This window comes from Quercus robur, chromosome 2, assembly GCF_932294415.1.
Source record: "Quercus robur chromosome 2, dhQueRobu3.1, whole genome shotgun sequence".
Taxonomy (NCBI): Eukaryota; Viridiplantae; Streptophyta; class Magnoliopsida; order Fagales; family Fagaceae; genus Quercus; species Quercus robur.
The window spans coordinates 17,149,288-17,164,687 of NC_065535.1; the positions used below are offsets into that span (position 1 = coordinate 17,149,288).

The 15,400-nt window shown below is 34.8% G+C and overlaps 1 protein-coding gene across 3 annotated transcripts; it reads right to left on the bottom strand.

Annotated features, from left to right (window-relative positions):
- Positions 1 to 4,380, bottom strand: LOC126712692 (UDP-rhamnose/UDP-galactose transporter 2-like). 3 transcript variants are annotated; one of them, XM_050412133.1, is made up of 7 exons: positions 4,221 to 4,380; positions 3,648 to 4,112; positions 3,201 to 3,385; positions 2,737 to 2,937; positions 1,179 to 1,340; positions 682 to 1,024; positions 1 to 281 (listed from the first exon to the last, which is right to left on the bottom strand). In XM_050412133.1, exons 2-7 carry the CDS (start codon positions 3,775 to 3,777, stop codon positions 223 to 225), a joined length of 1,080 nt encoding a protein of 359 aa, XP_050268090.1. In that variant the 5' UTR covers positions 3,778 to 4,112; positions 4,221 to 4,380; the 3' UTR covers positions 1 to 222. The 3 variants fall into 3 exon arrangements, with proteins under 3 accessions (XP_050268090.1, XP_050268091.1, XP_050268092.1); XM_050412134.1 differs by lacking the exon at positions 1 to 281 and adding an exon at positions 298 to 398; XM_050412135.1 differs by lacking the exon at positions 1 to 281 and having other exon boundaries at positions 424 to 1,024.
- Positions 4,381 to 15,400: the final 11,020 nt, after the last annotated feature.

Here is a 15,400-nt window from a genome sequence, read left to right on the forward strand (position 1 = left end):
TTCTATCAAAAAAATATTATTAATATTAATATTAAATAATAATAAAAAGACAAACTAATACATTTATTTGGAGATCCCTTTTTTTTTGTTGTTTGGGTGAATATTAATTTGGAGATCCAATAATTCCAAGGGCACCAAGCTCACCGATAACGAATGTTGCTCTTTTGTGGGTCGCATCCTCTTTAATACTCTTCTTTTGTATTGAGCAAGCTTTTGTCCGCATCAGAAATCAACCTTGTAGGCCCGGATTTTCCTAAGAATCCACTCACTTCGGGAGAGTACTAAACTTGCCAAATGGAATGAGAATTAAAATACTGGATTTAAAAAGGCTATGAGCTTTTAACTAACATATGGATCTTACATTTTTAATTGTCACATCATGATTTCATGTCCTGATCCTAACACATACAAGAGTACAACAAATTTAATTTAAACAGAGCATAAGAATTAAATTAAAACTTATAAATTAAACATAAACACAATTTCTAAGATGGATGTGTATGGTCGGCGGACAAACTCCCGAGTCTTGCCGCTGGATGAGGTAAAAATAAATACAAAATAAAATGAATTGAAACTCATAAAAATACATGAAATTTCTAGCCACAAATAAGCTTTTTCCCCAAACCAACCCCCCCGAATGCTGGCCAAAAATATGTTTATTAACCTATGCTTTAGACTCACCAAGTTCAACGTCCTTGACAGGACCAGTTTCAACACCTTCCTTCAAAAGTCTGATTTCCTCCTCAGTTAGGCTGTTTTTCGTGTGGGGAAGCGTCTTGTTATTTGAATGCTTTTCAGACTCCACAGCCCAACTATAGATTACCATGCCAAGAACGGCAAGAAACATCCCCATGATGTTCTTGAAAGTTAGCTCCGAATCGAAGAGGAGCCACCCCAATGTGAGGACACACACTGTTTTCATGTGACCTAAAACCTGGAAGGAAACGGCTGAAAAGCGTCCAATGCAAAGGTACTGGCTCATGTTGCAGAATACTGCTAGGGAGCACGAAAGAAGTATGAATAACTGCACATATTCACAACTTTTCATTAGATACCAAATTTAAAAAAATCTGACATACGCATTAATGCATAAGATAGCAATTAACAGATGTAAATGGGGTAAAAAAAAGAAAAAAGAAAAAAGAAAAAAGAAAAAAGAAAAAAGAATGATTGCTTACAATGGCACCAGTAGACATTTTATAGTTTGTTACAAATTTGCCACTAAGGAAATAATCAACAAATGGCCCAAGAATAAGGAGAGAAGCGGCTTGAATTGGAGCCGTCTTACTCAACAATTCAAAAGATCCAATTGAGTACTTCTTCTGCAGGGAACCTATTGTCTGTTCCACAAAGAAACAAAATCAGAGAAAGCAAATAATAATTTATTTTCCACAAAAAGTATGAATATATGTAGTAAACTATATATGTGCTTCCAAAAATAAAAAATAAAAGAAATCACCAAAAAGAAATCATTATAATGGATTCCTTAACTTCATGCCCTGACAGAACAAATGATACAAATCCCACGATATTGCAACCAGAAATGGGGGCATCACTTGTGTCCCCAGTATAATAAAGTTTGGTTTCATACTAGATTTATGTTGAATTACAGCTTGATCATTTTCAATATTAGAGGATATGGCACGGTTCTAACAACTCAAAATGTTTCCACTAGAACTATTAAAAAATTTCTGTTTCCAAGTCCTAATTTTTTTTTTTTTTGGTTGGAAATGTCAATACCTAAAAAATATACATGTTGCAGTTGAAATTTTAAAAGTATAGTTAGTCCAATAAATTTCTTTATGTTCTTGCCCATCTATAATTGTAGGAACCACCTATAAAACTACTAGCTGATGAAAACTGACCAACATCTTCATTTCCTAGATTAAAGATTTAACTTATATGGGAAGAAACCCATATTAAATGGTCTATAACCTTAATTGATAACTTGATACCTATTCCCATTCCCAAGGCAAACTATTTGTTCATATAGTATTCAAGATGAAGATCATTCAGTCTGAACCATAACCTAGTTGATATTTTAGTTCAACAACAATTTTTTTGTTAGTTACACAAGCACCTAGTGGGCCTTAAAAGAGGAATCTCACCTAAAGTCTCTCAAGAAGCCCCCCCATCAAACCATCATGGCATATCTCAATAATATTAAAAACACATATGTATCTATACACAGCTTCTGCATTAGACTCCAGATTTGTTGCGTGAACCATTGATTTTTAAACATAAGTAGTTGCCAGGCCATACTAAATTATCTACTGCATGCCCTAGGCCCTGGTATGTAACATCTGTCAAAATGGCTAAGCAATGCTGAAGTATCACCAATGCAGCAAAAAGATAGGCTCTCAGCCAGTCATGTAGGTGCACTGCTTGGAAACATGTCAAGGACGATGATCATATCACATTTGCATTTCTTGCACGACAGAATGTACTCCTATGAACAATTTGTCATGTCTAGGGAGTATAATTATTATAGTTCAGAGATTGAGTACACAGATCCAAAGTTTCTAACAATTAACTAAATAATTTCATATGAATTATCTAATCAAGATGCGGAATGAAGAAGAAATACTTGGAAGGAAAATGAGACAACAGAAGAGAACAGATTTAACAATACTACAGAAACAATAAGAACTGCAAGTAAGTTCATGTCCCCATCCACATTGGAAGAACTTTCAAGAGCTAATGCAAAAATGAGTAATAGATCAAAGAAATACTCACAATTTGCTGCAAAGATGTAGACAAAACCGCTACGCAGGCACATATAAAACCTTTGACATTAACTTTCACATCGGTGACAGTGCAAACACCCACACCAAGGACCACAACCACAACAGCCATCTTGACTTCCCTTGAATACTGCTTGCTGTGAAGTATCCACTCCATGACGCATACCACCGGAATCATGCTAAGCTTTGAAATCTGTGGGCAAGAACAGCACGGTAGAGTTAGAGAAACATGGTTTCTAAAGAAAATAAACACCGACAGAAAAGTAAGATACAAATGTTGATAATTCGATAGTTGGGGGGTAGGGGGATTTGAACCCTGAACGTTTCGGATGGAAATACTAGGGGGTGCCAGTTCTATACAATTGGGTAGAGCAATTTCTGCCCAATATTTATACAAGAGCCAAAAAGACAAGGCATACATAGAAAATGAAAACCTTAAATTAAGTCAAATCGTACTTGGTAGAATCCAACAGAGTTGAGCATGAGACTGAAGTTCATCCCTGTGATGGACATGTTCGCAACAATTGAGAACCAGAAAAGCTCCCAAAAAGGAACATGCTTTGATGCAGAAAAACCAGTCGCATTTGAGACCAGACCCACCAGCGCAGTCACCGCGAAGTGAAACCCAGTTAAGGTTGTAGCTGGTAAAAAAAAAAAAAAAAAACCAAAACACCCTTTATTAAACTCAACGAAATCTTAAGGATTTACGAAAGAGATCGGACATGAATTATAGAGAATTTCAAGAACAAAAATGCCAAGTCAATCAAAATTGCATTAGCAAAAAAATGTGCACAGATCTAACAAAAAAAGTGAGATTAGGTAAGGGGTTGAAGATCTGAGATGAGATCTACAATATATAATTAATTAAAAAAAAATTTTAAAAAGGTAAAGAAAGAGACTAACCGAAACCGAAAGCATAACCGCTGGACGACATAAGCTGTTTGTTAGCCATGATAATTCCGACGGAGCTGACAACGTTCATGGCCCACGCTCCCACATCGGAAACTGACGAACTCTTCTTTTCACTTTCCATTTCTTCTCTTTTCTCTCTCTCACACAAATTACAATTTACAGCTATATGTATATATATAATTTGTGTGTGTATATATATATAGAAAGAAAAAGAAAAGGCAAGGAATTGAAGATCCACTAAATAGATAGCAGATCTCAGAAAGACCCAACACCAAAAATGAGGGAGGAAGAGGATGAGAAGGGATTATATTGATATATGATATGATACCAAATTGAATAATAATAATAATATTCTTATTATTATTATTATATGAAAATGGACCTTTCCTTTTTCTTCTTATACCTTCTTGGCTGGCCTCTTTTTCTTTCTTCCTCTTCCTCTTCCTCTGCTTCTATCTAAAATTTAAAAATTTTGAATTAGAAAAACAAAAAAGAAATACAAAAAGTGTGTTGTTTTTTTTTTGTGTGGTTTACACAATTTATATATATGAAATTGCCACTTACTGTTTCTAATTGCACATGAAATGTAATGAAAGGAAGGAAGGAAGGAAGGAAGGAACGTGAGATGTTTTCCACGCCTAGTTCGAAAGGTATAGGCCTCTTCTCACCTTAGCTCTCTCTAGTTTTTATTGTTGTTCCTAGTTCCCGTCTATCTATATTGTACTTAAAAAAATTTTTAAAAAAAAGTAAAAAATGTCAATGCTAAAAATTTGGGTAACTCCAATGCAGCTCGCGTCGTTTTCACTCGCCGTCGGTCAATATCTTTTAATATTCTTTCATGCCCTGGGGGCTGGGGGGAATAATAAACGGGTATACCTTCCTTCAACTCAGCACTAAAGTGTGTCTCTTTTTTTAATTTGTTACTTCTTCGGTTCTGCCTTATTCTTTATATTTAAATTATAAATTAAAAAAGAAAACGTATTCCTGTTTTTTTGGTAACTTAGTAAACGTCTCTCCCAGTAATAATGAAAATTAATTTTTCAATAGAATGGCGTTCCACTAAGTTAGTCAGGTTATTTACTCAAAGAAGAAGAAAAAAAAAAAAAATTGTTAATCAGGCTATGATTATGGAGAAATTAAAATTATATATATATAATAATAATAATTATAAAAAGGCGTCTGTTTGTCTGGTCATCCTAAGTCCCACAAGTCTTAAGGTTTTTTTTTTTTTTTTTTAAACAAACACATGCAAGGAATAAAGTTCTAGCACAAAACACATCCCGAATTTAGTTGATTTTCAAAAAAAAAAAAAAAACCCCTTTTATTTGTAAGTTGTACTGGTGAAATAGGTACTAGAAAAGCTCCTTATCAATATAACTCCAGTTAATTTCTTTTGTAAAAATTGACAGTAGTCAATTATAACAGAAAATTACTTAGGTAATCTAAGAGTATTAAATAATTACTCAAATGCTATTACTCAAGTGATTTTTTTATAGAAAGTATTACTCAAGTGATATTAAAGTGATCCTTTTTGGAATACTTGTGTATAGGTTCAATAAACTTGTTTTATGAGAGAAGTCCTACATTCCATCTATCACAATATCAATCCGTGAGATTTTTAAATTGCTTTATAATTATAGGTAAGTATTCAAACAGTCTAGCTAAAGATAGGGATTCCACTTTCTTATATAAAAAAATATATTGATATTAAGAGAATATAAACTTTAGAAAAAAGTTAAACTAATTATAAAATTAACATGTCATCTTTTAAATATAAAATAAAAACTAATTCTAACTGTGGGGGTGAGGGCCCAAAATAATATATTGGGTCTTGGGTTTTGTCCGAGAACATTGATAGGTCCGAGGAGTAACAAATAATTATTAGGGGTTCCCAGTTAAAATCTCATAAGTAGAGAACGAATGGAGGATAATCCGAGGAGAAATTCCTCCTCGGATATGATGAATATTGTTCAAAGTACGTATTCCAGCAACTAGAGTGATCCTACAAGAAGCTCCAATGATAGGGACATGCCTCATGAACATACGAAAAGGAAGGAAACCTAAAAATATCAAAGGGAAAGCTGCCACTATCGTATTAAATGCACCGCAGCTACTTTTCTGGCCACATTTATGTAGAGAAGACCTCTGAACAATGCTACCTTGGCTACCACAACTCACAGAAAATCAAAAAGAGTGTCTGATGGGACAGGTACTCAAGTAAGGGTTCGGATGATCAACAAGTGTAGGATGAAGATGGTCCAAAGGAGGATATATAATGTGAAAGGCTCTTCATGAATGAAGATCGGAAAAAAATAGAGAGAAAAAGACTGTAGTAATCTAAATTATCTTTATATCCGTTTGTGATTAATTTATACAAAGGACCTTTTCAGACTGAAAATATATTAAGATCAGATCTCTTATCTGTGTTTGACAGTCGTTGAAATTAAACCTATCCATTGTTCAATTCATTAGAACCTAGTTATTCAACCCGCTTTCTACAAATTTATTGTACTGGACTCATTATGCCAACATCCCATACGTTTTGGGCTTGGACTGTAAATCGAGACCCTACAATAACAAATATTTATTATATTTTTAATGCAATACCGATAATAAATATGACAATATTTGAAACTTATGATGTTTGTTACATGATTATCAAGTCAATACATCAATTAGTTTCCTTTTTGTATAGGTGTTTTCTAATGGAATTCTCTTATTAGACAATACATTACTTTACTCTCTTTTTTTCGGAAAGAAAAATATTTTACTAACTAGAACCACTAATGTAGCCAGAAATTTTAGTTTAGGAGGGTCAAGTTGTGATGCTAATACATTAGTTAAGATAAACCTCCACACACACACAAATATATATAAATATATATATATATATATACACAAATTAATTTACTAAGAGAATTTATCATCTTCTAAATTTTAATGAGTATATAAAAGTCGTGTATTTCTTATATTAGACATGTACAAAAATTTATCATTTTCTACATGGTTTAATTTGTTAAACCTCTTAAATAATATGATTTTAAATATAATTTTTCTTTCTTTTAAGAGCAACATTGAAATGACTCAAAATTTGGGGGGCCAACTTCAATTTTTACATGCTACATTTTTTAAATGTAAATAACATACACACTATAAAATGATTTTTTTTTTTAAAAAAAATTTTGTGGGGCCATGGCCCCTCCACCCTTGTGTGTGGCTCCGCCACTGACTAATGTAGTACTAATTTTGTCAAGAGTCTTATAACTTAATTGGCATATCTTCATGCACAAAGTGCTTAAGGGTCTAGGAAGGGAAAGAGTTCAAATTGCGGTATTAGTAACATATTGTAACTATCTAAAAAAATGTAGTATTAATACTACTTATATTCATTGTTATGGTAAACTTAATATAGTAAAATTGATTAGTAGCTTGATCTTAAAAAAAATTTAACATTTTATGATGATTCCCCTTTAATTAACAAACATTTTCTAATTTATTAATTATTTAATAAGAAAAATATGATTTTTTTTCTAATATTAGAATAGATTAATCTAATTGGAGAGGGTAAAGGTAAAGATCAAAATTTATTATTTATCTTTATTGTGTTTTTTTTTAAACGAATGGTTATTATTATACTTTTCCATAAATTTACACATATACAAAATTAGAATTTGTAGAGATGCCCTTGTTATTATAAACTCTATTATAAACCCATATCAAAATAATATTATTAATTGGCAATGCATATATTAGTCATAACTCATTTAAAAAAATGGTAAAATGCAACAATAACCCTCTAAGTTTCTTTAGATTTTATTTCAGTTTTCTAGTTTTGCTTTCATTCATTTTAGTCTTCTAAGTTTCAGATTTATTCAACTAAGGCCTTTCAGTCAACTTTTATTAAAAAAAATTTGAAAAAAAAAATATGAAAAATATTTTTCAATTATGTTCAACATTTATCAAAAGTTATTTTTCAAATATTTTTGAAGAAAAGTTTAAAATTTTGAAAAATTAATCACAACATATAACAAAAGTTGATAAAAAAGCCTTAATTGAATAAATTTGAAAAATTAGAGGACTAAAATGAACAAAAGCAAATTAAAGAACTGAAATAAAATTTGAGTAAACTTTTTTTTTTTTTTTTGAAAATAAATCTAAGTAAACTTGGAGAGTCAATTTTGCATTTTAGTCTTAAAAAAATTATGAATTCATGTATATCTGTAAACTTTTTTTTTAGAAAGTTTCAACTTATGACATCGGTTCTTGATGATAGCTATTTATTATCAGACCAAGATATCAATCAATTTTTAGTGTATATCTGTAAATTAATTTGTTTTCTTAACATATTATATATCTTCAACTTAACGGGAATTGAAGCAGGAAATAGAAAAAGAAGAACAAATCTCATTCTCCATGATATTTGGCGATGATTCACATGATCGCATCTACCATGTAATAAAAATCAACCTTTTTATTTTCTTTATGCTGTGTGAAATGTGAATATATAATTACCGATTAATTTATGTCAGCATGTCATTTATGCCACGCTCGCTTCTTATTTTTATTTTTATTTTATCGAACACTCGCTTTTCTATTCTGCTATTACATCTGTAATCTTATTCTATATATGATTTAAAAATAAAATATGTGTCTATTTATTATTATTATATGTCTTTTGTCAGAATATAAATACGACAAATTAACGCCATCTCATTGATTTGTCTCCTGCTGATGCAGTCCCAAATCCCAAATTCTTAATTTTCTCTGGCGTCATCACTCGTCAATTGATTCAATTCTCCTAAATTGTTTTCCTGATTCCTCGTTGATGCACTCGACCTCGTTCTACGAAAGAGGAAGATGAATAAATGGATCAGAATTAAATTAAAAATTCAGATTCCAAGAAACTATAAACACTTCATTTAAATTAAAAAGGAGGGGTGGCTGCTTTTAAAGTCAAAGTCCGAGTTATGTATTTTTGAAAATTTTACAAAAAAAAAAAAATTAAGACAATTGACCCAATTTCATGACTTGTCAAGATTAAACAATAAACACCGCCCTAATTTATTAGGGGTGACAAAATGTTGTATTATTTTAATAAAAATTGTTATCGAACTTGTTAAAGATCTTCTTCACTTCGTCCGTGGTCCCCAGAGAACTGCTGCTACTACGTTTAGAGTTTTTTGCAGCCATGGGAGAGACAAAAGAAAGAGATTATCTCTAGGGTTTCTTTTGTCACCCTAATTTATTAGGGGTGACAAAATGTTGTATTATTTTAATAAAAATTGTTATTGTGCCTAATGTCTAATGCCATAAAACTCCTACAAGGAATTGGTAACTCACTTCTTGTACCCGATGTCATAAACACCTATAAAAAGTGATAATAAGTTCTTTTTTTTTTTTTTCATTTTATTAAGCGTTGATTATCTTGTCTTATTCTTATGTTGTTAAGGAGTGTGAGTTAATGGGGGTCGATTTTAGTGTGTTTCTTTAGGTTTATTTCTTTCCTAGTCGGCTAGTCCTAGAATAGAAGGCTAGACCTACAAAGAGCACCCCCTATGGGATCTATTCTTACCACTGAAAGAACAAGTTTCTTTCTTACTTTCCTAGTCCTTCCATCGCCACCTACTCTCTTACATCATTCCACTCATTAAACAAAAGAAAATAAAATCCTTCATATTTTCTAGGTAAAACGATGGGTGTTAATTTTGTGGAGCTTCTACCCTATAAATTTGGGCAAATTTGTTTGGTGTTTAGTGGATGGTTAGGTTTATTGTACCATAGGAATGGCGAGCCAATAACCTCTTTGTACTTGTAATACTACTGAGAGAGCGCAAATCATCTCAAAAAAGCAACTTGATCAGCATTTTAATTTATGTCTCTCACCTCATTGTAACTTATTATTTGTGGTATAACTTTTCATCTTTTTCAATACCAAATACAATTTAAACTTGAGAAGACTTTGTTTTTTAAAAAAAAAACCCTGAGAAGACTTTATTAAGATTTGAACCTTTAGAATTATTTAAAGAAAAAATATCTGTAGTAGAATGAAAATAAGGGTCAAATATAATTATTCATCTTTAAACCATATGGGTATTTGTAATGTGTATCAAACTCTGCAATTAATATCCTAATTTTTTTTTTTTTTTGAGAAACCAGACCAAGCCTGGGAATTTTATTCAAAACCAAAATTAATGAACATCTCTAACCACCAAAGGGACAATGTCTTCAGGTAAATCTTCTAACCAAACCTGTTTTCAATTTATTGATTTTTCTTTTACTAGCCGTGTATGTAACTCTGTGGGAATCGCTTGGATAACTGATTTGATGAGCACTTCCCTACCAGCCTAAGACAAGAGTTTTTCCTTCCACCCTTGGAGTTTCTTCCACACTCTTTCCTTAATATAAATAAAGCTTTGTTTCTTTGCCCTACCTACAAGAGCTGGTAGACCCAGGTATTGTTCATACCGGCGAATGGCCGGAACACCCAGAATAGCTTGGATCCGATCCTTCATATTTGAAGTGGTATTGGAGCTAAAGAAAATATTAGTTTTGTCTCGATTTATTTTCTGCCCCGACCCTTTCTCATAAATAGCCAAAATATCCAGTATCTTCTGACATTCCTCCTCTTTTGCACGACAGAACAATATACTGTCATCAGCAAAAAATAAATGAGAGACCTTAGGTCCATTCCGACAGATAGCTACCCCTTGGATATGCCCTTCCATCTCAGCTGAATGTAGCAAACTTTGGAGGCCCATAGCACACATGAGAAAAAGGTAGGGTGATAAAGGATCACCCTGGTGAAGACCTCGTTCTGGTTTAATAAATCCCACAGGCTGACCATTAAGGAGCACGGAATAAGAAACAGATGATATGCAAGACATAATAAGATTCACCATTCTTTCACCTAGACCCAAATGCCGCATGATTCTCTCCAAAAATTCTCATTCCACCCTATCATAAGCTTTACTCATGTCAAGCTTAAGAGCCATATGACCCACCTTACCCTGGGTTTTTCTTTTAAGATAATGAAGAGTTTCAAAGGCCACAAGCACATTATCAGTTATAAGTCGACCAGACAAAAAAGCACTCTGAGATTCAGGGATAGCCGTAGCTAAAAATTTTTTCAAACGATTAACCACAACCTTTGAGATCAATTTATAGACTACGTTGCACAAGCTAATAGGTAGAAAATCAAAAGCTTTTTTAGGATGCTTTATCTTAGGGATTAAAGCAATGAAAGTAGAGTTAAGGGATTTTGGAACCACACCTGTGTTGAGGGCTTTAAGCACCACTGCAGTGACATCCTCCCCTACAATATGCCAGAAAGATTTATAAAAAACCGGTGACATCCCATCAGGTCCAGGAGCTGTCAAAGGAGCCATTTGTTTAAGCGCCAACCCAACCTCATCTGCATGAAAATCATGCCCCAACACTTCAGCTGCTTCCTCAGTAATAGTTGGATGAATACCCTGTAAAATACTGTCAAAATCCGAAGGGTTTGAAGAAGAAAGAATAGACCTGAAATAATCCTAAAAAATCCCACCCAATCGGCTTTCATCATCCACCCACACTCCAGCATCATCCTCCAAACCTGATATAAAGTTTCGTTGGTTCCTTTGGTTTGCTCGACAATGGAAATAGCGTGTGTTGCTATCTCCCTCCTTTAGCCAAGCATTGCGGGACCGTTGCTTCCGTATACTTTCTTCCCGATATTTAAGCTTCTGAATTTCATCCCTTAACTGATAAATCTTCCCTGGATTTGATACATAGCAGCCTTCCTCTTCAGCCCACTTTAAATCCCTGAGTTTCATAGCCAAAGTATTACGCATATGCCCGAAACAATTCTTATTCCAGATTCTCAAGTTCAATTGGCAAGCCGTAAGCTTCCTGTTAAATCCCCATTCTATGTTAGGGTCGGTCTCACCCTCCCAAGAGTGCTTTATTACTTCTTCACAAGTGTTATCTTTTAACCACATGGCTTCAAATCGGAAGGGGCGGCCTTTCCTGTAAAACCGCTTAAATTCAGAATCTGAACAAAGCAGGAGAGGCTTATGGTCAGAGTGAAAAGCATCCAGATGATGAATACGAAAAGCTGGAAATTGAAGAACCCAATCTACAGTCGCCACACCCCTATCTAGACGGATCCAGGTATTTTGGTCACCAGGTCTTCTGTTACACCAAGTATATGGGAACCCCGTATAGCCCAAATCCTTCAAAGCACAATAGTCCAAAGCATCCCTGAATCCCTGCATTTGCCTCTCCAGTCTGTCTAACCACCCAAGTTTCTCATTAGCAAACAAAATCTCATTAAAATCGCCTATGCACAACCAAGGCAAATTGAACCGATGGCTCAAAGATCGAAGTAAATCCCAGGAGTTTTCTTGGCTAGCAGTATCAGGGTCTCCGTAAAAACCCGTGAACCACCAGGCGTCATCCGCTCCTTGGTTAATAACAACATCAATGTGACGCTCAGATGAGATCTGAACCCTCGCATCCACATCAGCCTTCCAGAACAAAGCAAGACCCCCACCTGAATTAACACGTGGGACAAAAAATAGATTAGCAAAGTGTATTCTTCTACCAATTCTGTCCAAGACAAGTGTTTCAACCTTAGTTTCCATTAAGAAAACTATTTTGGGATCTTTTGTTGTCACAAGGGCAACCGGCTCATCTTCTGTCTGTGGGTTCCCAAGCCCACGACAGTTCCAACTTAGGCAACTCATAATGTTCGGTGGTGATGCGATGCAGCCACCACCTCAATAGATTGGTCATCCACACTTCACAAACATCCATGCATTGTTTTTTACTCTCCACTGGATCCTCTAAGTCAATACTCATACGGCGCTTCCCATTGTCCATTGTGTTCACTGCTGTCTTGAGCATACCACCTTCAACATTTTCCTTCTGACCCTTACCCACTTCTCTAGCTAGTCTCTTCCATGCCCTAGTCAACAAAGTTGGGCCTGGCAACTGAAGTGAAGGATCGGCCAGAGTGGTAGGCTGAGCATCTTGGGCTGAAACAAATACATGGCTGCCTTGTAACTCCATTGTTCCCATCCATTCCTTCCCCAACCCATTGAGCTCACTTACATCATCCTCACTTCCTTGTTGCGCTACATTTACTATCCCTGAAGCATTGCCATTCATAAACACTAAGCCAGCCCCTTCGTCCCCTTCTAGCCATGCTTCCTTATGAACACTTGCATTGGCCGGTTGGTTAAGCTTCTCACCCACTTCATGCGGCACTTTGGATTGAACATTGGAATGCTTCTTCCATGGTACTTTACTGCGAGCTGCCCCCGGAATAGTTGCCACTGTTTTACGGACAGCCCTTATTGAATCCGCTCGAAGCCATTCGTCGTACTGCTGATCTTCCTTACGCAATCTGCCCTTGTTATGCAGCCACATCTCGCATTCTCTTTCACCATGACTGACCCGACCACACCAATAGCAAAAATTTGGGAGCCTCTCATACTTTAATCCCACCCAACCCACAAGTTTCCCTTCTGCCCTTAGCTTGCAACACCTAGGTAATGGTCGTGAGATGTCCAAGTTGATTCGAACCCGCAAATATTCGCCTCCAGCCCCATCATCTTCTGGGTCGGCTACTTGAAGCACCCTACCCAACGTTCTGCCCACAGAATCACCAGTTTCAGTTGTTATAAGGTGTGCAGGAATGTTATGAAGCTGAATCCAAAAAGCTGAACGTGAATAATCAAGTGATGGAGCCGCCTCAGCCACCAAGGTTTTCTGAAACACCAACAGATGTTTATCGTAAGACCATGGTTCCAGTTCTAAAACACGCTCCATATCCAGACAATCCTCAAACTCAAACAGCAATATATTGTCTCCCATGTCCCGGATTTTTAGTTCGCCCCTAGGTCTCCAAAGAGGTTTGAATGTACGAGCCACGGCATCGACATTCAAAACACGTTTTGTGAAGAACTTACCAGCCAAACGGTGGATGATAGTTTCCTCTTGTCCATCAACATCAGCGCCCCTCTCTTCCTCCTCAGACAAAGAAAACCTAGCCCACATCTCCTCAAGACCAGCCATAACCTCACAGTACGCCAAGACACAACCAAAAACGAAACGGACCGTTTGCCACAACACAACCAGACTAAACGGAACACACTCACCCTCACAGAAACACACCGTCCTAAATCCTAATTTGAGATAAATTTATGATGTCCCACATTTCAAATTAGTGCATAAACTAATGTATTAGTGAGCAAATTAATCTTGAATTAAGTCATTGATTATGAGAATTTTGTAGTTTATGGCATAGATTGCAAATGCTTCTATAGTTGAGAGTCAATAATTGCCCATTAACATGTTGATGTGGACAATGATTTGAATAATGTTATACAGATGTTTTAAGGGTGCATTTGTTTCAACATAAAATGTTTTTTCGAATGAAGTTGGACATATTTTTGTGAAAATAATTTATTTTATGGTGTTTGGTTACACATTGGAAAAATATTTTCATGTGTTCATTGGTGGTGAAATGCACTAGAAACACAGCTAGAAAACGCCACTATCATAACCCAAATTCATCATACACAGAAACAATTACACATAATAACCTTGTTTAAAAATTTAAATAGATCAAAATATATCAAAATTTGATTTTTAATGGGTGGGTTGCGTGGCAGAGTTGAATCGGTATGTGACAAAGGTAGCTTGATCTGAGAGGTGAGGAGTAGCAATAGGGTTAGGTGGATTTGCAACAAGGGTGGCTTGCGTGGCGGAGGTGGGTTGATTTGCCCATCCATGAGGTGAGAAGTAGTGACGAGGCAATCAATGACGGTGAGGATCAACGATGAGGTAATATGCAATAGTGGAGCAGCAATGAAAATGTTTTTGGGTTATTTAGGGATGACTAGCGACAATGTGTGGTTGGGTTGTGTGGGTGGAGAGTGACAATGGCGACTTGGTCAGGTTCTATGGTCATGGCAGATTGCGTGACTAGGTTCTATTTAGGTTGTATGTTGTTTTACACCCTTTAAGAACATAAAACAATTTACGCCCCTATGGCTTATATCTTACAAATATTCAATTGGGCCAGACATCTTAAAATGAAGAAAATAATATTATCACCCGAAACTAACGTAGCCAAAATGAATATAAAAATAGAGTAATTGTAGTTTATGATGCACATCACAAACACTCTTATAGTTTAAATGGAACAGCCTACAATTAGAACTAAGGCCGGCCTTAGACATTTTGGGGCTTAAGGCGAGAACTAAAATGGGGCATTTTTTATACTTATATATTAATTAAATTAATATTTTTATATTATAATATATTTCATTTAAAATTTATTTTTCTTGCCTTTTGAGATGCAAATTGATTAATTAAATTTTTGTATTCAAGTTCTTCTAACATCTCCTGGATCTTAAATATTTGAAGGAATATAATTCAACATTTCATTATTATTTTCGTTTTCTTCTAGTTGAACATCATTATGGTGAACTTGTTTATTTGTGACATTTTCATCATTATTTTCATTTTCTTCTAAATTCTTTTGAAGTTCATTGTCAAGATTTGTTGTATTGCAAAATTGAACATTATTATTATCTTGCAATTGTATCATTTCATTATCTTCTAACTCTTTTTGGTGAATTTCTTGCTCATTTGTGATAGTTTCATCTAAATTTTGTGTTGTATTTTGTTTATTACTAATAAAAAATTTATCCATTGATCCTTTTTGAGACTCAATTATTATTTTTTCTTTTTTT

What these genes read in the sequence shown, in the direction of transcription:
- LOC126712692 (XM_050412133.1), bottom strand. Translation starts at nt 3,777, where the DNA reads ATGGAAAGTGAAAAGAAGAGTTCGTCAGTTTCCGATGTGGGAGCGTGG. An exon ending in ACTCTGTTGGATTCTACCAA is followed by an intron (nt 2,938 to 3,200) that starts GTACGATTTGAC and finishes TCTTGCCCACAG; the next exon opens with ATTTCAAAGCTTAGCATGAT. An exon ending in CTACATCTTTGCAGCAAATT is followed by an intron (nt 1,341 to 2,736) that starts GTGAGTATTTCT and finishes TTTGTGGAACAG; the next exon opens with ACAATAGGTTCCCTGCAGAA.